This window comes from Mugil cephalus, chromosome 12 (assembly GCF_022458985.1).
Source record: "Mugil cephalus isolate CIBA_MC_2020 chromosome 12, CIBA_Mcephalus_1.1, whole genome shotgun sequence".
Taxonomy (NCBI): Eukaryota; Metazoa; Chordata; class Actinopteri; order Mugiliformes; family Mugilidae; genus Mugil; species Mugil cephalus.
The window spans coordinates 17,654,688-17,675,766 of NC_061781.1; the positions used below are offsets into that span (position 1 = coordinate 17,654,688).

Genomic DNA, 21,079 nt, shown 5'->3' on the forward strand with positions numbered 1-21,079 from the left:
GATGCCCCATCAGTCTTTATAAGCTTTAAATGCAAGACCCTTATTTATGTTTCTGTATAACATGACTCTCTAGCTTTAGAACGTACTTGTTTACGTGTCACAGTGTTGTCCCAACAGGAGTTGCTGTTAGACGCATGTATTTGATACGCGTCACTTGCAACACGAGCAGTGTATCTACATTACGTCCACATACAAACAGAGTAGTCTTGGTTCGGAGGAACGTGCTCTTTTTGATGACCGTTTCCAGGAGTTGTATCTACACTATCACTGATTAAGTCGTTTTTACCAGTGAGTTACATTATCTCACTGGTCGTAAATATTGATGAACATCAGGTTCTATGTCAGTAAATGACAATGTTTCACATAGTAACAAACATCGAAGACACAATTTCAATGTGTCATCTGTTGATGTACATGCAATTTTTCAGGGGTAAATAACATCTTTACCTTTTCATGGATCTGTCTCACAAATGAGACTACCTAGATCATTAAACAAAATCATTAAGAAACATTAGGCTGAACAAAAAAATATTCCAAGAAACATAAACTATTTCAATGTTACAATTGCGTCTACATTAAAAAAGAACTAAAGTAACATAAAATATATCAAAATACTTTGACGTTAATATAAAATAAACATTTTATCAACTAATACTTAAATAATACATTTATTTCAAAGCCATTGAACATTCATAATTTATGATACATTAATTTTATTTAACCTTAATTTAAAACTTAATAACTATCTTAAACTGATACTTACTGTCTTTGTCATTAATTATTATTATTGATTTGTCAAATCATTTTTATTAGCCTATTTAAATAAGCGGTTGCTTAATTGACACAAATATGAGTTTATGATTGAGTGATAGTAGGGCTTTTTTAACCTTTATTTATCATTTTTATAATAAATCGCGTGGGTATGACCACACCCCGGTGACAAGTGCGTTAGCCTCGACTAGCCGGCTAAGCTAACAGCTGGTTTATTTACTTATCTCATTTATTTAAGAACTGACTGCGGACTGGGGAGGTTTTAATAAATCGTTACCTCATCTCCAGAGTTAAACTCCTCCATCGTTATTGTCGTAGAAACACCTCCTGTCTTCTATATTTCCTCTTTTGTTATTGTTCCTGTTTAGCTCCTCTTCCTGAGAGACAACGAGCACAAACAAGACGAATCTACGGCCGGAAACTGGGCGTCGATTCTTACTTTGTCGCCCCACTGTGGTTGAATTTAGACACGACAAGGCCAAACCAGGCCACTCACATTTTGTCTTTCTTTGTGATGATTTTGAGAATCTTAAGAGTCATTCCGATTAATTTTTTGTCGTGATAATTTGTGTCTTTGGGGTCATTTTGAGCATTTTATGATCTATTTTTTTTTTCGACTTGGACAGACACTATTTGTATTTTTATGTAATTTCCATGCAATGGCTCAGGATATTATATACAGTATATATACAGTGTATGATTTTAAATTAAATTTAAATAAATTTATTGCATAGTACTGTTTATAGGGAAAAAGATTGCACAACAACAGCACAGAGGTGAAAGTGGAGCAGTCCTGAGTGGAAGTGTGTGGCTGAGGAGGATGGAAAGTTCAGGAGTCTTATGGCATGCTGTTATTAACAGACACTGTCATTGAATCTGTTTTTCTCCGTAGGCTGTGGAACCGCCTTTAGGGTATCTGGGGACAGTCCCCTGTTTGTGGATGACCTGTCCCTGAAAATATCCCAGATTTTAGCTTTTAATTAATGAGAAAAAAACAAATGTTGCGTGCCAACTATAACAGCAGTTATTACAGCAGTCACTCACGCTGCTATTTACATTATAGACATAGCAGTTTAAATATGTGAAAATAAATAAAACCATAATTGCGTTTCTTCATTTCATCTTGATAACACTTAATTCTTTTTAATTCCCCATCTGTAAATGTCACTGGATCTCCTTTCAGAAATGTGGTCACCTTAGTTTATTTTTTATTAATATTTATTTTATTTTTTGGGGGACTCAAATCTATGCATATAGCTATTTATTTTTCATTGAGAGATACACAGGACATTAACAAATTAACATACATACACACTTAACTTATTCATTCAAGCTACCCAGTTACATATTCATTTTTTCTTCCAAACTATTAAATAAATGACAGTAGGGAATTCCATAATACATAATGTATAACCCGTTCCTGTAAACCCTTGTGGAGCCCAGTACTACAGTGAGATCTGTGTTCCTGGACATATTTCTCCTTTAATTGTGTTGTTTAGTCAATATAACATTCAAATGATAAGATAAAACGATAAAATGGCTGTTGCTTTGGCAGTAATGCTTGTTTTGCAGTTCTCTTGGAGGTGTTCTTACAACAAGCTGCAGAAACGATCTTCCCCCATGATGAAGGGATCAGATATTTTCCCCAAGGCTCATCAGTTGATACCCTCAAATATATTTGGCAGCAAAGAGAGGCCAGGGGGACGTCTCAACACCCCCTCTCTGAGGCACTCGGGGAGAGTGTGTGTATTTATTTCTCGCAGCTGTTTCTTTCATTCATTTTGCATGTGAGATAAAAAAAACAACAACAACCATATTATCGTTTTATGATGTGACAGACTGACAAATACTGTTAGTCATGATGGAAGTGGTGCAGTGAGATGCTATTAAAATGAATTCACGACCTAAAATACACCGCAGCGAGTTTCTCGTCACAGTCGATGGCGTAGTGCATGCTGCGTTTAAAACCAAAATCAATCACAATCAGTGTAGTTTAGTACATTTCCTTGCATTTGTTGGATCCGACGGTAGGGGGTGATATTTTAGTTTGTCAAACTTTATAAAACTTTATAGTGACTGACTGTTTTAATATGCACATCTCATTTAAGGTATCTGTGTTCAAACCTAGCATTAAAATGGTCTCTTGAGCCACCATTCGATCACTCAGTATGCAAATGAATAGCCACATCATTTGGGGTGCAATAGAGTATTATAAAAACTGCCCTCTTTAATAGATCGTTACCTAACGTTGTTTCAGAACCACGAACAGGGCTGTTTGTTGTGTGTTGTCACGTTTAATCAAGTACCAGATGAGTCACAATCACACTAGTAAATCCTCAGCTATGCAGAGCTGTAGCATTGTGAGATGAACGTGTCAATGGGTCCTTCATGTGTTACTTCATCACTTTGACAGACGACAGCACTAATAGGTGCCAGCATCTCTGGAAGCTTCCCCTTAAATCCAGTGTGCATGGTTTGGCTCTGAGATGCACTGTCAGCTGTTCAAGTGTTTCACATTGTTTGGGCAACCCAATAGTATGAATGCAGTGCCAACAAATTAAATGGCCAATATTGGTCATTATTATGACAAAGTGACTATGACAAAGTGACAATGTTTATGGTGCAATCTGGTACAAAAAAAATATTCAGAGCTTATCATAAATTTTACAGCATCATCTATCTCAGCTGCCATTGGGCTAGAGATGAGGTTCACCCTGGGCAGGTCACTAGTCTTTTACAGGGTTAACACAAAGAGAGGCTAGCATTCATATCTTTGGAAAGTAGAAAGCCAAAGCAAGCATGCAAACTATGCACCGAAAGACCTCAACTCGCTGCACCACTGCAGAGCCCTAGAGCTGAGCATGGTGAGTGACATGAAAGATGATGAGTCAAGAACAGTAACAGTATAATAGACAATACACTTTGTAAAACTGAGCATGGCAGTAGATATATTTTAATTTGACCTATTTTTTTTTATTTTGTATACTTCACCAAACTATTAAACCAGTACACATATTATAATATTTATTATCCACTAGTGTACAGTCCAAGTGTCAAACATTTTCCCTCCAGGTCCATAAATATTAAACAATCCTTTTGTATCTTTATGACTCATTCAGTTATTACATTTAACATGTCAGCTTAGCTTTAAGTTGTATGATTTTTTTTTTTTTTAACATGTTTTGAGAGTAGCTTCCAAGCACGTGTCCACTAATTTATAACAGACACATTTGCATGGCTTACTTTAAGCGCTATTTCATTACGATACATGTCTGTCGCCTACTTGTAATGTTAATCTTACTGGAACGCGACATGGCGCTGACTGTGGTCTTGGAGGAGCATGTGGATGTAACTGGCATACAGTTGCAAGACAGGCACACATCCCAGATGTCCAAAATAAAATGAAGACTGAGTGCCATTACATAAAATCTGATGAGGGATAATATTTATCTTGGAAAAGAATGGACAGCACATTGCCATCTAGGCTGGGATAAAACCCAAAATAAGTCCTGGGTCAACAAACGTGACGTAAGAGATGCCTGAACAGTAATAGCAGCATGAATGAAAATCCAATCTAGTAGTAGTGGGAGTTAGAATTTATTGAGTGAGCAATTGAAAGTGGATAGTACTTTCATTCAGTCTAAATAACAAGTGTTCAGTGTGATATTCAGGTTATGGTCTTTGTATGTCATAAGTCAACAAACCTTGTTATACATAAATAGATTACACACCATTTTTGCAGAGGGAGATGACTGTGACATTAGCTCAAGATTAGTACAATTTATTAGTATCAACACATCAAATAAAATCTGTCCTTTTATCTGTGTTCTTTTGACAGCATGTTTTTAACATTTTATTTTCTAAAGCTCAGTCTGAGGCCACAAATGGACAACCAGTTAGAGTACAATGTGTGCACAAATTGCATCGACTCCAGGGTCCAACAACAACACCTTTACCTCTGGCCACTTCCTGATTGCAACAATAATAGTGATTTTGAATTTTAGTGGTCACTTTACATGTGCCACATTAAAAACATGATATGTTTTTGGAAGAAAATAAGTTAAAGAAGTTGGCTGCAACCTCTGTCTCTCATTGATCAGGAGCTTCTTGACAGCCTTGTACGACCTTAAGCCATGATCTAAAAGTCAACCACGTACAGTGCAGGTGGAACACTGGACACCAGTTTGATTTGACCACTGCTGTTGGAGCTCCTGTGATGTCATTCAGCGTTTTTTCCCTGCATATGCAGATCAGGATGTGGCCATTTCTTGCAGAAGAAACCCTTGGATGCCCAGATCTTGGTTTGTCTTCCAAGCTGCTGGTTCGTCTGTATTTCTGCAGAGTGTATCCAACTGCTGATGTACTGCATCTTCACTTCCTGGTGATCTGGTGGCAGCTGTACCATACCTGGCTGAGAATCTGTATATTCAGGTGTGTTTCCTGTGTTAGATTCTTGGTTTGAGCCATTTTTGTCTCTGAAGAACTGTCAAATATACTGGTTTTACATAGACACAAAGCACGGCAACAGAAACACGTGTCATTTAATAAGCACAGCCTTCATTAGTGGATCACATGACACAATACTCAAAATTTCTTATGTATTTTTATGGAAACAATCAATTTTAAGTTTTTTATGGCTGTTTTAGGATTTGTTTAGTATTTTGTCTGTGTCTGTACTAAAAGAAATTGAACTTGAAGACCTAAGAGTGATTCTTAATGCAATATTTCACAAATGCATGGGGTGTTGTGGTGTCCAGAACCTTTTTTTCCACCACTGTACAGTATGTATATGTAGTTTACATTAATATTATACTCAATGATTGCCAAAGTACTAGTTTAAGTAAGTAAACCTTGATGGTTCTATCTTCAATTCCAGGATCTAATTGAGGAGCTAGAAGATACAGTCACCACCTGAGCCTTGCTACCAGACAGGCTGCTGAAGCTCAGAAACAACTCAGAGATGTCAAGGGACAGAATCATTTAAATTACAAACTAAAAGTCTAAATAATACTGAAGGTTTACTGTTTTGGTTTGATTTGTTGTCAGGATGCAAGAAATGCTGAGGAGAAAGCCAAGAAGGCCATCAATGAGTTTACATCCCAATAGCTGTGTAATGTGTTTTTCTTGTATGTTTTCAATAAAGTGTGGTTACAAAACAGTTATTAGAGCCAATTATCATTCCGCAGTTAGAAGCAACTCAAGAAACTTGAGGCCGGAATATGAACTAAAGATACATTTTAAATATATAGGTTTGATGAAATTTTTCTTTCACTAGTGAGTAAGCCCACACAATTAAAAACATAAATGCACACACAAGATTTAGCCTTCTAACTTATCCCCTGTAGTTGAACTTGCATGGATCTAATATTTAGACTACAGATTATGAAATAAATAATATGTAAGCCATTTTCCCACACAAGAATACACTCAGAGAATGTAATTCCGTTTAAGCCACAAAAATGACTCGGTCCTGCACTACGTAGACGTCATGCTCTATTTCAGATGTCACAGGAAACAAACAGTAGGCTGCCAAACCTTAGCGCCATATTGACTCCAGGAGGAAATCAAAGCTTGACTTGGAATCTTGGAGCAGAAGGAGGTCTCCACTCAATCTTTTTGATGACCCTTCAACTTCTATCCTTGGGCCTTTCTATGAGGGGTTCTTGAACATCGTTAACTTAGATACGGTGACAGGGAACATAACAATCTCATGACTAAATTGCTATCATGAGATAGTAGAGCAGTGTGTAGAACATTAATCTAGTATGTCTTGCTAAAGCATTAAGTGAATGAGATATGAGTTATAGTGCTTATTAATGTGCTGTTTGATTGGGGTTGAGAGGCCTAGGAGTGCGAAAGTAGACAAGCAGAGACTTGACCTTCCCAGAGAGCCTGAGGAGATGAGTGAGAGGCTCATGGAAGCTAGCGGAGGAACAGCTGCTGAGACTAAAACGACTGAGACTGGCTTCAAGAAGCTGCTTTGTGACTTTGAGGAGTCAACCCTTGCAAAGTGAAGCTATTGCAGCTTTCTGCAAGAAGCGGGACAACAGTGTCTCAGAGCTGGAATAGCAGAATATGTCAAGCCAAAGTTGGAGAAAGAGAAGAACAAATACAAGATGGAGACCGATGACCTGTCCAGCAACATGGAGGCTATTGCTAAAGCTAAGGTATGCTATATTTGACTTACTATTAGGCTTAATGAGGCTACCATAATAAAAGTCATTTTTGTTTGTAATCAGGATTCTAACATGAATATTCCTACATCAAAAGGATATGCAGAATGGCAGTAAATAAGTTCTGTAATTTCTAATCTTCTGTTTGGTACAGCTACTTGGAGGCAATATGAAGAGCCAGGACCAGGACCAGCTGTGCTCAAATCCAAAAGTGACTGTCATTAATGCACAGAAGGCAAAAAAACTCATGTGTTCACTCGTACCGATGAATGAGATGGAGACTCATCTGAGCCATGCTATAAGGCTGCTGAAGCTCAGAAATACCTGAGAGATATCCAGAGACAGCTTGAGGTAAGATTTTACAATCATTTAAATAAAAAGTAAATGTCTAACTAATACAGAAGGTTTAGTGTTTTGTTTTCGTCTGTTGTCGGGATGCACAGTTGCACTTAAGATGAACCTGGAGAACTCACAAGTCAAGGACCGAACTGAGTACAGTCACAACACATCTTGATGAGTAACCATGAAGGTTAACTTCACAAGATTGGCCTGGGTGGATTTGTCATAAACCTCAATGGTTCATAAGAAAAATATTTTCTAATAGTTACAGTAAAGTCAGTTGTCACACAAGAATACATTCAGGGAATCAAATTCTGCTGAGGACACAAAGATGGCTCAGTCCTGCCCTACATTGATGCAATACTCTATTTCAGATGTCACAAGAAACAAACAGTAGGCTGCCAAGTCCTTGTGGTGTCGTAATGACCCTTCAATTTCTATCCCTTCTATCTTTTCTATGAGGGTTACTTTAACATGGTTTACTCTGCCAAAGGAACAGCATAGATAACTATTTTATTTAAGTAATTATTAGTTTTTAAAAAATTATATTTAAATCTGATCACCAGGTGATTTTAAGCAAAAACTTACTAAACCTGTGCAATAGCTGTTCTGGTAAACAGGCATAAACACACACCCATACACATTGATGCACCAGTACCTACAACACAACATGTATGTCAATACCAATAAATCACAGATTAGCAACAAAGATGCCATTAAGGGAGGGAGAAAATACTTCAACATGTTTATATCCTCACACCATCTCCTCTGATAAAAGCCAACTAATAAATAATCAACAAAGTTCATAAAACTGTGAGTCAACTTTCTGAAGCGAGTAAAGATTTGCATGTGTGTTTTCTCTGGTTTGAAATCAAAAATCTAAGAATGGATATCAGATGTCCAAGATTTCCCAGGGTCATTAAATTAAGCTTGTTTAACAGATGACACCTCCTATCAAATGAAGCAGCTGGATGAAGTTCATTCTGGCTTGTGTCGAGATTATTTTGGTCGTGATCTCTTGCAGGTTGGCAACCATTTTCATGGCCATATACAGAGTAATATAATAGGACATCAAACTTATTTGGATATATCTCATATTTAATACATGATGCCTGCCAAAGTCCTGTAACTGTAGGCCACACACATTTGCATGACGGATGCATTTCTAAAACTAAGCCCCAGGCATGTGACCGTACCCCAAAAGACCTTAATGCTATTTAATCAACATGAAATAAAGTGTTTTTAAAGTGACTTGATAAAACGTGATGAATCATAATGATAAAGAATAGATTTTTATATATTTAATTATTTAGATGTTATTGACTTAAACATTTTATGAGCACAAATAGTATTATAGTGTTATAGTGAAAATAGTATCACTGATGTAACTGTTCTAGTAATTAGTTTCACATTTAGTGCAGCCTCTAAATTTATATTTGACGTGTAAATTATGATTTAATTATTATGTGCTGGCGACTCTGATGTCAGTATCATTTCAAGGATGAACTTTATTTCATTTCAGAGATTTCAAACGTTCAAGCGTCCTGTAACTGAATACCAAAGGAATTTGGGAGACTTTCCATAACCAACCTTCTAAGCTGCCCAAAATTTTTAAAAATGCATTAATGTTCAAAGCATGTAAACACATTAAGGTCTCTTAAATTAGGCTTTATTGGAATCCTCCACCGCGGTGTTCTGCACTATTCAATGAATGATAGAAACTCCCCCACTTCTGTGTCTTCACTTGGAGGCAGTGGTGGACCATATTTTAAAGTAGGAAGCTTGTAACTCTCTAAGTCTAAGGCAGCAATGTATCCATAAACTATTCTAATTAACTGAAAATAGCTATTTATCCCCTTTTATAATGAAATGTTTCTAGAAACATGTCTGGGGTATTGTATTGTTCCATTACATTATTGTACCACCACACTTTATAATTCATGGTCACATCCATGTTTTCCATAAAATGTAATTATTTGATATAATATCTTAATCCACCCTATATTTCTTGTCTTTTTTTTATTATTATTCTAGCCACAGAGAATCACACTGTATCACACTTCCATAAACATCAGCAACAGGACGTAGGACATAACCAAACTGGGTGAGTGTCTGCTGCTGACCAGGCACTCCCACCCTCTATAAAAGAGACAGCTCTGGACTCCTCCATGAACTGAAGGACCACAACACAGGTAAGTGCATAACTCTCTCCTCGGTGTGACCTTTTATTTAATGAAATTAATTTTTGTTTTGATTACAACTTATGCATATTGTCTACAATGTATTTGGCAAAAAATGCTCCACATGCATGTCATCCAGGTGAAATTATTACAATGGACTAGACATTTTATCTGAAACTATTTATTCAGCCCTTAAAAGGAATTTCTTAAAGTAATTAATTTTATTAAAACTTTGTTGGTGAATTCTTTGATACAGTACCATATATCTCAAGAACCATGCACAAATTATAACTTTAAAAAAAGGGCTATGACTATGTCTTTGGTTGTGGGGGAGTTAAAGGAATGGGAAAGCACTGAATTTAGATGATTTAGATTAATACAGCTGACAGCTACTAAGTCATTAAGTTTCAAGCCATTTTTGAAATTTCACATTCTACTTGCACGGAAATTAAAATTTTACAAAAGAAACTGAAAATAAATCACATTTACACACAATTATTTATTTCCACAGCATCTTGAGACTCCACAAGAGACTTCAGCCCTGTTTACATTTTAGAACGAGCTGAGGTAAAATGTCACACTAATCATGTTTTTTTCATGGCTATCATGGATAGTAAGGAATGAATATGTCAAATTGATGTGGTAACTCTGTTCTGGATTCTTTTGGACATTTCAGTCTCGACTAAAGTGCCATCATGAGCACAGACGCAGAGATGGAGCAGTATGGCCCGGCGGCTATTTACCTCCGGAAGCCAGAGAAAGAGAGGATTGAGGCACAAACCACTCCTTTTGATGCCAAAACCGCCTACTTTGTGGTTGATCCTGATGAGATGTATCTCAAGGGTAAACTGGTGAAGAAAGAGGGTGGCAAAGCCACCGTGGAGACTGATACTGGAAAGGTGCGATTTATTACCTTCACGTTCTTAAAGCATAATTTAAAAACCCCTTTTGATGTAGGATAGTGAGTAGTTTCCATGAACATTTATCTAGTATGTCGTATTCAGTCACTTATTTGTTTCTTGACAAACTATTTAATGAACGTAACTCAATTTGTTTTTCAGACTGTAACAGTAAAAGAGGAGGACATCCATGCCAGGAACCCTCCAAAGTTCGACAAAATTGAGGACATGGTCATGATGACCCACCTCAATGAGCCTTGCGTGTTGTATAACCTCAAAGAGCGTTATGCTTCATGGATGATCTACGTGAGTTTCAACTTGAGTTAACATACAGATCAAGAATAGACAAACATTTGTTGATGGTGCTTTCATTACTCTACAATCTGAAAGAAGTACCTGAAGATGTTGAATGTGGACATGGTTGTTGATCAGGAACTTGCTTCAATTTACAGACCTACTCTGGGTTGTTCTGCGTTGTCGTGAATCCATACAAGTGGCTTCCCGTGTATGATTCTGTAGTTGTGGCCGCATACAGAGGCAAGAAGAGGATTGAGGCTCCACCCCACATCTTCTCTATCTCTGACAATGCCTATCAGTTCATGCTCACTGGTAAGTCCAAAAATACAATAAGAAGAAGCCAAAATGCACCGAAATAGAAGATTATTGAAGGAACAACTGAAAACAAGATTCATGTGAAGCATGTTTGTTGTATTTTAGATCGTGAGAACCAGTCTGTCCTGATTACGTGAGTATTAAACAAACTAGTGTTCTAAACCTTCAGAAACCTTATAATAATGCTGCTGGAACTTGACAATGTGTCTCTTATATCCCAGTGGAGAATCTGGTGCAGGAAAGACTGTCAACACCAAACGTGTCATCCAGTACTTTGCAACAATTGCAGCTCTTGGTGCCAAGAAGGCTGAGCCAACCTCTGGCAAAATGCAGGTACATTTAATTAAGTGATTAGAAATGATTTGTCCAAGGGAAGTTTACATGAATGTAACTACAATTTTCTCTTACAGGGTTCCCTTGAGGACCAAATTGTAGCAGCCAACCCTCTGCTGGAGGCCTATGGTAATGCCAAGACTGTGAGGAATGACAATTCCTCACGTTTTGTAAGTGATCATATCAAGGAAATACTTGAGAATATATGAGACTTTTTCACTGGTCATATTATGCCATGCTAACAATGATTTTACTATCTAGGGTAAATTCATTAGGATCCACTTTGGTTCATCTGGAAAGCTAGCTTCAGCTGACATTGAAACATGTAAGTTTGAATTATTTACTGTAGGTATTAGTAGTTTATAAATGTAGTGCCCTCCGTTGTTTAATCTGCATTCTTTCTATGTCAAATATATCCCTAGATCTGCTGGAGAAGTCTCGTGTCACCTTCCAGTTGTCTGCTGAGAGGAGCTACCATATCTTCTATCAGCTGATGACAGGCCACAAGCCTGAGCTTCTGGGTATGTTAATAAACCAGTAGAAACAGGAATGAAATAAGTCAGAACAATATCAACAGAAAGTCTCATGGATTTTATTTCCGTTCTTCCAGAGGCTCTTCTGATCACCACCAACCCCTACGACTATCCAATGATCAGTCAGGGTGAAATCACTGTCAAGAGCATCAATGACGTTGAGGAGTTCATTGCAACAGATGTAAAGAGTCAATTTGCATTTCGTCTGATAATATAATATTAATCTAATCAAAGAAAAATATCATATGTAATGATTACTTTGTTTTTATTCGGAATGCAGACTGCCATTGATATCTTGGGCTTCAGTGGTGAGGAGAAATTGGGCATCTACAAGCTGACTGGAGCTGTGATGCATCACGGCAACATGAAATTCAAGCAGAAGCAGCGTGAGGAGCAGGCTGAACCTGATGGCACTGAGGGTACTTAAAAAATATTACCATTCCCTTCATACAAGTTTAATGCTGTAGTTAATAGCGTGGTATTTAGTAAGTACTCTGTTTCTTTCCATCAGTGGCTGATAAAATCGCTTACCTCATGGGTCTGAACTCAGCTGATATGTTGAAAGCTCTGTGCTACCCAAGAGTCAAAGTTGGAAATGAGATGGTCACCAAAGGTCAGACCGTCCCACAGGTAATGAAAACAGAGTTTATACTTTAGAAAACTGTGAAATATTTGCATTTTTACATGTTATTAAAAACAATATGATTTTAACTCATTCTATTTATAATCTATTCTTATAGGTCAACAATGCTGTCAGTGCTCTGTGCAAGTCTGTCTATGAGAAAATGTTCTTGTGGATGGTCATCCGTATCAATGAGATGTTGGACACAAAGCAGGCCAGACAGTTCTTCATTGGTGTGCTGGATATCGCTGGATTTGAGATCTTTGATGTGAGTAGCTGAATAATATCAGTGCACTTTTAAAGTTCAACACAATTTGGTCATACAATGAAATACCTTACTGTAATTACAGTTCAACAGCTTGGAACAGCTCTGCATCAACTTCACAAATGAGAAACTGCAACAGTTCTTCAACCACCACATGTTTGTCCTGGAGCAAGAGGAGTACAAGAAAGAAGGCATTGACTGGGAGTTCATTGACTTTGGCATGGACTTGGCTGCCTGCATTGAACTTATTGAGAAGGTAAATCCAATCTGTCATATAGAACTGAAACCATGTGTATTAACTAACTCTTAAATGATCAATTCTTTCAAATATGACCAAATTTCCCTTCAGCCAATGGGCATTTTCTCCATCCTTGAAGAGGAGTGCATGTTCCCCAAGGCCTCTGACACATCTTTCAAGAACAAGCTGCATGATCAGCATCTTGGCAAAACTAAGGCCTTTGAGAAGCCAAAGCCTGGAAAGGGCAAGGCTGAGGCTCACTTCTCCCTGGTTCACTATGCTGGTACAGTGGACTACAACATCTCTGGCTGGCTGGACAAGAACAAGGACCCACTGAATGACTCAGTTGTTCAGCTCTACCAGAAGTCTTCAAACAAACTGCTGGCCTTCCTGTATGCTACCCATGGTGCAGCTGAGGGTAAGAAATAACAATGCGCTGAGTTTATATGAATAACTTAATCACATATTAATATAATTATGATAAATTAAGTTTTGATGTTGAGATGCATTTTTATGAAACTGCAGTCACAGGAATACCAATAAATTGATTGGTGCTCTGTAAAAATATTGATATACTGACACAATGAAGAGAGCTACTCTCAAAATTCAGTCTTGAAATTCATTGTTTTGGAAAACAGAGGCTTCTGCTGGTGGTGGCGGCGGCAAGAAGGGTGGTGGTAAGAAGAAGGGTGGTTCATTCCAGACAGTGTCTGCTGTTTTCAGGGTATGTAAAGCATGTTATTCATAGTTTTTGGAAAACAATTCAGCACTTAATGTGAAAACCTATCATGTAATGATGCTGATCCACAGGAGAACTTGGGCAAGCTGATGACCAACCTAAGGAGCACTCATCCTCACTTTGTCCGTTGCCTGATTCCCAATGAATCAAAGACTCCAGGTGAGATTTCTGCAGTTTTGCTATTTACACTCAGTGTTACAAAGTGATAAGAATACCATCTTAATCTGAACAAATTTCCATCCCTCAGGTCTTATGGAGAATTTTTTGGTCATCCACCAGCTGAGGTGTAACGGTGTACTGGAGGGTATCAGAATCTGCAGAAAGGGCTTTCCCAGCAGAATCCTCTATGGTGACTTCAAGCAGAGGTGACTGTATTTTCAAAATGATTTTCAGGCTATAGATTGGACAAAATATCTCATAAATAATACATTATTTCTCACAGATACAAAGTATTAAATGCAAGTGTCATCCCTGAGGGACAGTTCATTGACAACAAGAAAGCTTCAGAGAAGCTGCTTGGCTCCATTGACATTGACCACACTCAGTACAAGCTTGGACACACAAAGGTGCATTTCTTTGGATAGATAGATTATGTTACACATTCTTTGTATCTAGTAGCTTTCATCTTATTTCATTATCTTGACAACATAGGTGTTCTTCAAAGCTGGTCTTCTGGGTAACCTTGAGGAGATGAGAGATGAAAAATTGGCTGCTCTGGTGACCATGACTCAGGCTCTTGCCAGAGGATATGTCATGAGGAAGGAGTTTGTTAAAATGATGGAAAGGAGGTAGGCTTACAAGGAAATATACACAATTGCTCTGTTTATCAACCTGCTTATGACAAGATCCCATTGCAATGAAAATGCCATCTTATTTCTTTTGATTTTTAGAGAAGCCATCTACAGCATCCAGTACAACATCCGTTCATTCATGAATGTGAAGAACTGGCCATGGATGAATCTGTACTTCAAGATCAAGCCTCTCCTGAAGAGCGCTGAGACTGAGAAGGAGTTGCAGCAGATGAAAGAGAACTATGACAAGATGAAGACAGACTTGGCTGCTGCTCTGGCCAAGAAGAAGGAACTGGAGGAGAAGATGGTTTCCCTGATACAGGAGAAGAATGACCTGCAGCTTCAAGTGACTGCAGTAAGTAGGAAACATTGGACTATGTGGTTTTATTCCATCTGTATCACATTAACTGAACAAGCAATAAGTGAAGTCAAAGAATATACCATATGAAGGCCACATATTTGTTTCATCTTCTGTTTGTATGAGTATATGTGCATACTGTACCTTAATATATTATATTAGTATATGTACTAAACTGTACCTTAACTAAGACAATTTAGAAAACAATCTAGAAATCTTATGGTCTATTCCACCTGTATTTCAGGAAGTTGAGAATCTCTCGGATGCAGAGGAAAGGTGTGAGGGGCTCATTAAGAGCAAGATCCAGCTTGAGGCAAAACTCAAAGAGACCACTGAGAGACTGGAGGATGAAGAGGAGATCAATGCTGAGCTGACCGCCAAGAAGAGGAAGTTGGAGGATGAATGCTCTGAGCTGAAGAAGGACATTGATGACTTGGAACTTACCTTGGCTAAAGTGGAGAAGGAGAAGCATGCCACAGAAAACAAGGTTCCATTCATTTAGATTTAATTTGTTCATTTATTTTTTAAATGTGAAGTTGCTGTGTGACATTTCAATGTTCTTCTCTTGACACTTAGGTAAAAAACCTGACAGAAGAGATGGCATCTCAAGATGAGTCCATTGCCAAGTTGACCAAAGAGAAGAAAGCCCTCCAAGAGGCCCATCAGCAGACACTGGATGACCTCCAGGCAGAGGAAGACAAAGTCAACACTCTGACAAAGGCCAAGACCAAGCTGGAACAGCAAGTGGACGATGTAAGAAAACAACAGTTTTGACTTGAAACATTTGCACTGTAAATGCATTAACATCTCTTTTAAGTATGACAAATCATCATGATTAATCTGGTATTCCTTAGCTTGAGGGCTCATTGGAGCAAGAGAAGAAGCTCCGCATGGACCTTGAGAGAGCCAAGAGGAAGCTTGAGGGAGATCTGAAACTGTCCCAGGAATCCGTAATGGATCTGGAGAATGACAAGCAGCAATCTGAGGAAAAAATCAAGAAGTATGTTCTTTTTTGAAATTATGTATAGTTAATTTTTGACATTATAAAAATTAATAAGCAACAAAATTAACCATCTTCCATGGGTTTCTTTTTCCAGGAAGGACTTTGAGATCAGTCAACTTCTCAGCAAGATTGAGGATGAACAGTCTCTTGGTGCTCAGCTTCAGAAGAAGATCAAGGAACTCCAGGTAACGTAGACTTTACCTGACAGACTTTAATTATCCTCAAGGGAAACTGCTTGGTCATAGTAGTTATAAAACAATAAGCTGTTGTATAGCTGGACAGAGTAAGCTGTTCCCTACCAATCACATGTCCAGCTGGTTAGATCAATTTGTTGAACCTACTGATGTCATTTTTGTTGGTAGTACTCTCCCAAACCATAGGAAAGTACAGGACACTTGCAATGAAAGTCAATAAATACCAAACACCACATTATCCTCTGTAAATTTCTTGGTGGTTCTATCATCATTTCCAGGCTCGTATTGAGGAACTGGAAGAGGAGATTGAGGCTGAGAGGGCTGCGCGGGCGAAGGTAGAGAAGCAGAGAGCTGACCTCTCCAGGGAGCTTGAGGAGATCAGTGAGAGGCTCGAGGAAGCTGGTGGAGCAACAGCAGCTCAGATTGAGATGAACAAGAAGCGTGAGGCTGAGTTCCAGAAGCTGCGTCGTGACCTTGAGGAGTCAACCCTGCAGCATGAAGCTACCGCAGCAGCTCTCCGCAAGAAGCAGGCCGACAGTGTGGCAGAGCTGGGAGAGCAGATTGACAACCTCCAGCGTGTCAAGCAGAAGCTGGAGAAAGAAAAGAGTGAGTACAAGATGGAGATTGATGACCTCTCCAGCAACATGGAGGCTGTCGCCAAAGCAAAGGTAACTGGTTGGTTTGTCTTACATTACAAGACAGTAGCTTTAAACTTGTGGACATGCATAACGTGTTTTGTTGTTCTCTAGGGCAACTTGGAGAAAATGTGCAGAACTGTTGAGGACCAACTGAGTGAACTCAAAGCCAAAAACGATGAGAATGTTCGCCAGCTGAATGACATTAATGCTCAGAAGGCAAGACTTCAGACAGAGAATGGTAAGTGACTTCTATTTAAAATGACTAATGAAAACCAGTAATGATCATTTTGATAAGACATCATATTTATACGTTGATATTCAGGTGAGTATTCCCGCCAGCTTGAGGAGAAAGAAGCTCTTGTTTCTCAGCTGACCAGGGGCAAGCAGGCATTCACTCAGCAAATAGAAGAGCTTAAGAGACAAATCGAGGAAGAAGTCAAGGTACCCTTTTCCTACACATCATGTTATTATGTTTCATCAATGGCTACTTTGAAGAAACCCAGTCTGTTGCCTCTTATCAGTAAGTTAAAATGTTATATCATGCCCAACAGGCCAAGAATGCCCTGGCTCATGCTGTTCAGTCAGCTCGCCATGACTGTGATCTGCTCAGAGAGCAGTTTGAGGAGGAGCAGGAAGCCAAGGCTGAGCTGCAGAGAGGAATGTCCAAGGCCAACAGTGAAGTGGCTCAGTGGAGGAGCAAATATGAGACTGATGCTATCCAGCGCACTGAGGAACTGGAGGAATCCAAGTATGTTACTATCATTTCATTGTTAAGGCATTAGTTAAATGAGTTTTAATTAAAACTGTTGGGTTTTAACCAGTAAAAGAATCTTCTTCACAGGAAAAAGCTAGCCCAGCGCCTGCAGGAGGCTGAGGAATCCATTGAGGCTGTGAACTCCAAGTGCGCCTCTTTGGAGAAGACCAAGCAGAGGCTGCAGGGTGAAGTGGAGGACCTCATGATTGATGTGGAGAGAGCCAATGCTCTGGCTGCCAACCTGGACAAGAAGCAGAGGAACTTTGATAAGGTAAGAGGATATAAAGACAGCATTCATTTCAGGTGAAACATAATTTGATGTCAGCAATCAATCATTGGCACTCACTATCTATTTCTAGGTCCTGGCAGAATGGAAACAAAAGTATGAGGAGGGCCAGGCAGAGCTGGAAGGAGCTCAAAAGGAGGCTCGCTCTCTCAGCACTGAGCTGTTCAAGATAAAGAACTCCTATGAGGAGTCTCTGGATCAGCTAGAGACCATGAAGAGAGAGAACAAGAACCTGCAGCGTATGTTAACTTTCATACTATATATAAGATATACATACGATAACCTTAAATCCATACCATACCAATACTGACTAAATGCTTTTCTTTCCTGAAGAGGAGATCTCAGACCTGACTGAACAGATTGGTGAGACTGGAAAGAGTATTCATGAACTGGAGAAAGCAAAGAAGACTGTGGAGACTGAGAAGACTGAAATCCAATCTGCTCTGGAGGAAGCTGAGGTAAAATCTTAATTAACACTTAATAAACTACACACGATTGAATACAAGACCAATACAATTTTAGTAAGTCTGTATTTTGTCATATCAAAAGGTAACTTTTGGCATGTGTGTGGATATTTAAGGGCACTCTGGAGCATGAGGAGGCCAAGATTCTCCGTGTTCAGCTTGAGCTCAACCAGGTCAAAGGAGAGATTGACAGGAAGCTGGCAGAGAAGGACGAGGAGATGGAGCAGATCAAGAGGAACAGCCAGAGGGTGATAGACTCCATGCAGAGCACTCTTGATTCTGAAGTCAGGAGCAGGAATGATGCCCTGAGAGTCAAGAAGAAGATGGAGGGAGACCTGAATGAGATGGAGATTCAGCTGAGCCATGCTAACAGACAGGCTGCTGAGGCCCAGAAACAACTGAGGAATGTCCAGGGACAACTCAAGGTAAGCTTTGAGAATTATTTAGTTAAAAAAAAAGTAAAAAAAAAAGTATTACAGAATGCTTATTGCTTTGTTTCTATTTGTTATTAGGATGCCCAACTGCACCTTGATGATGCTGTCAGAGGACAGGAGGACATGAAGGAGCAGGTCGCCATAGTGGAGCGCAGAAATGGTCTGATGCTGTCTGAGATTGAGGAGCTGAGAGCTGCTCTGGAGCAGACAGAGAGAGGACGCAAAGTGGCTGAGCAGGAATTGGTTGATGCTAGTGAGCGTGTCGGATTGCTTCATTCTCAGGTTTGTTTTTAGTGACTTAAAAATATCTTATCTATAAAAACTAATCGATCTTTCTTTTACTTGACACACTAATATCAAATTGATTGTGACTGTTTTTAATATTCAGAACACCAGTCTTCTGAACACCAAGAAGAAGCTGGAGGCTGACCTTGTCCAGGTTCAGGGTGAGGTAGATGATGCTATTCAGGAAGCCAGAAATGCTGAGGAGAAAGCTAAGAAGGCTATCACTGACGTGAGTTTTTATTAATGAGACATTTATTTTTTATGTACAACCCTATGCCATGAAATAATTCTTCATTATTGTTATTATACACTGCCCATTATTCCAGGCTGCCATGATGGCTGAGGAGCTGAAGAAGGAGCAGGACACCAGCTCTCACCTGGAGAGGATGAAGAAGAACTTGGAGGTCACAGTCAAGGACTTGCAGCACCGCCTGGATGAAGCTGAGAACCTTGCCATGAAGGGTGGCAAGAAGCAGCTCCAGAAACTGGAGTCCAGGGTATGCACCATACACAGTAACCAATGATATGGATTTGATGATTCACCTTTCTTACTTATTAATCTTATTGGTCACTTTGTCACAGGTGCGTGAACTGGAGGCTGAAGTTGAAAATGAGCAGAGACGTGGAGCTGATGCTGTTAAAGGAGTCCGCAAATATGAGAGGAGAGTGAAGGAGCTCACCTACCAGGTAACTACTCATTTACCTAAAACATATCATATGCCTTTTTTCTGTCTCTCTGCTTCATCAGGAACAAATGTGTTATTTGCTTAGACTGAAGAGGACAAGAAGAATGTGAACAGACTCCAGGATCTGGTGGACAAGCTGCAGCTCAAAGTCAAGGCTTACAAGAGACAGGCCGAGGAGGCTGTAAGTGAAATGTTTTGTGATCTTCAATATGGAAAGGTAGTCCAAATCAATAATGACTTAAGTAAACCTTTCGTGGTATTAAAATATATGTGACTCCTTTACAGGAGGAGCAGGCCAATACTCATATGTCCAAACTGAGAAAGGTGCAGCATGAGCTGGAGGAAGCTCAGGAGCGTGCTGACATTGCTGAGTCCCAGGTCAACAAGTTGAGAGTCAAGAGCCGTGATGCTGGAAAGGTATCTTAACCTATGTGATCACATGTTACACAAATTTGTTCACTAGGGTTTTAATTCACCTTATTTACACTGCATTTAAGTTGTGGATTTGTAAAAGATTTATATAAAGAAAATAACTCTAGCTAGCTTAAATATTTGTGACATGGGTTGAGTAACTGTATTCTTTGTGATTGTTTGCAGTCTGAAAGTGCTGAGTAAGAGTCAACATCATCTGGGAACCTTTCGACAAAGTTCACAAAATGTGAAAGCTGTTGAACTCTCTTCTTATGATGTGATGATATAATAAATATATTTATTGAATAAAATTAATTCATTTTTGATTTCTCTTTTGTCTTTAAGAGTCAAATTTCAAAACACAGTCAACACCACATAGTCTGGTAAAGCTGGGAGGAAAAGGCAGAGGCAACATTTGAAAACAAGTGCACCATAACAGACACAAACCAGTGTTCATTTTATAGACATTTTTGATTTAGGCTTTCAGATAAAAATAGTTATTAGTTTCAGTCATATTTTATTAATTTATATTAGTTTCTATGTTTAGTTGACAAAAAGTCATTGCATGTCTCCTTTATACGTCATCTTTAGACAACACAGTATTCAAACAAACAGCAGAAACCCGTCACTGAACGAGCTTCTGTGTCTGTCTATGGTGTCGAGGTGTACATTGTTCATGGATTTTGTGCAAGGTCCTTGCATCTCCCACTGATGCCAGGAACTCCAGCTCTTAGTGCTCCTTAGAACTTGTGCAATTATACAGGGTACTGTGTAAATATGTCGGAGGAAATCCTATTTGAATAAACTCTTACCTATCTTAATTTTTGAGAAAATACTATTCACTGTGAAAACAAATAATTAAGGACACTTAATGATGTACATAAACATTATTCTAGAAATGACATCCTGAGCCTATGTTGACTTTCTTGCTTTATATACAGAACATACAATAGTTTAAATGGAAATAGCATCCATGAGCTGGAGAAGAAGTAGAAGAAGACTCTGTAGATTGAGAAGGTTGAAATTCAGTCTGCACTGGAGAAAGCTGATGTAGAACAACAGAGTTGAGCC

The 21,079-nt window shown here is 38.8% G+C and overlaps 1 protein-coding gene and 1 long non-coding RNA gene across 2 annotated transcripts; both read left to right on the plus strand.

The window, feature by feature from the left end:
* Positions 1–786: 786 nt before the first annotated feature.
* LOC125017291 lies at positions 787–5,933 on the plus strand. The gene is made up of 2 exons (XR_007113828.1): positions 787–5,202; positions 5,648–5,933. It is a non-coding gene; the product is annotated as an uncharacterized LOC125017291 (long non-coding RNA).
* A 4,062-nt stretch (positions 5,934–9,995) lies between these two features.
* LOC125017875 (myosin heavy chain, fast skeletal muscle-like) lies at positions 9,996–20,340 on the plus strand. Its single transcript, XM_047601402.1, has 40 exons — positions 9,996–10,030; positions 10,140–10,362; positions 10,525–10,668; positions 10,815–10,971; positions 11,080–11,107; positions 11,196–11,307; positions 11,385–11,477; positions 11,569–11,632; positions 11,730–11,828; positions 11,918–12,021; positions 12,121–12,259; positions 12,352–12,470; positions 12,581–12,730; positions 12,813–12,983; positions 13,077–13,383; positions 13,604–13,689; positions 13,776–13,863; positions 13,952–14,069; positions 14,147–14,270; positions 14,356–14,492; positions 14,595–14,850; positions 15,098–15,340; positions 15,430–15,606; positions 15,708–15,853; positions 15,951–16,041; positions 16,329–16,718; positions 16,800–16,926; positions 17,011–17,129; positions 17,240–17,436; positions 17,530–17,713; positions 17,802–17,967; positions 18,062–18,186; positions 18,309–18,617; positions 18,705–18,908; positions 19,015–19,140; positions 19,238–19,408; positions 19,494–19,598; positions 19,683–19,778; positions 19,883–20,014; positions 20,195–20,340. Exons 2-40 carry the CDS (start codon positions 10,159–10,161, stop codon positions 20,210–20,212), a joined length of 5,826 nt encoding a protein of 1,941 aa, XP_047457358.1. The 5' UTR covers positions 9,996–10,030; positions 10,140–10,158; the 3' UTR covers positions 20,213–20,340.
* Positions 20,341–21,079: the final 739 nt, after the last annotated feature.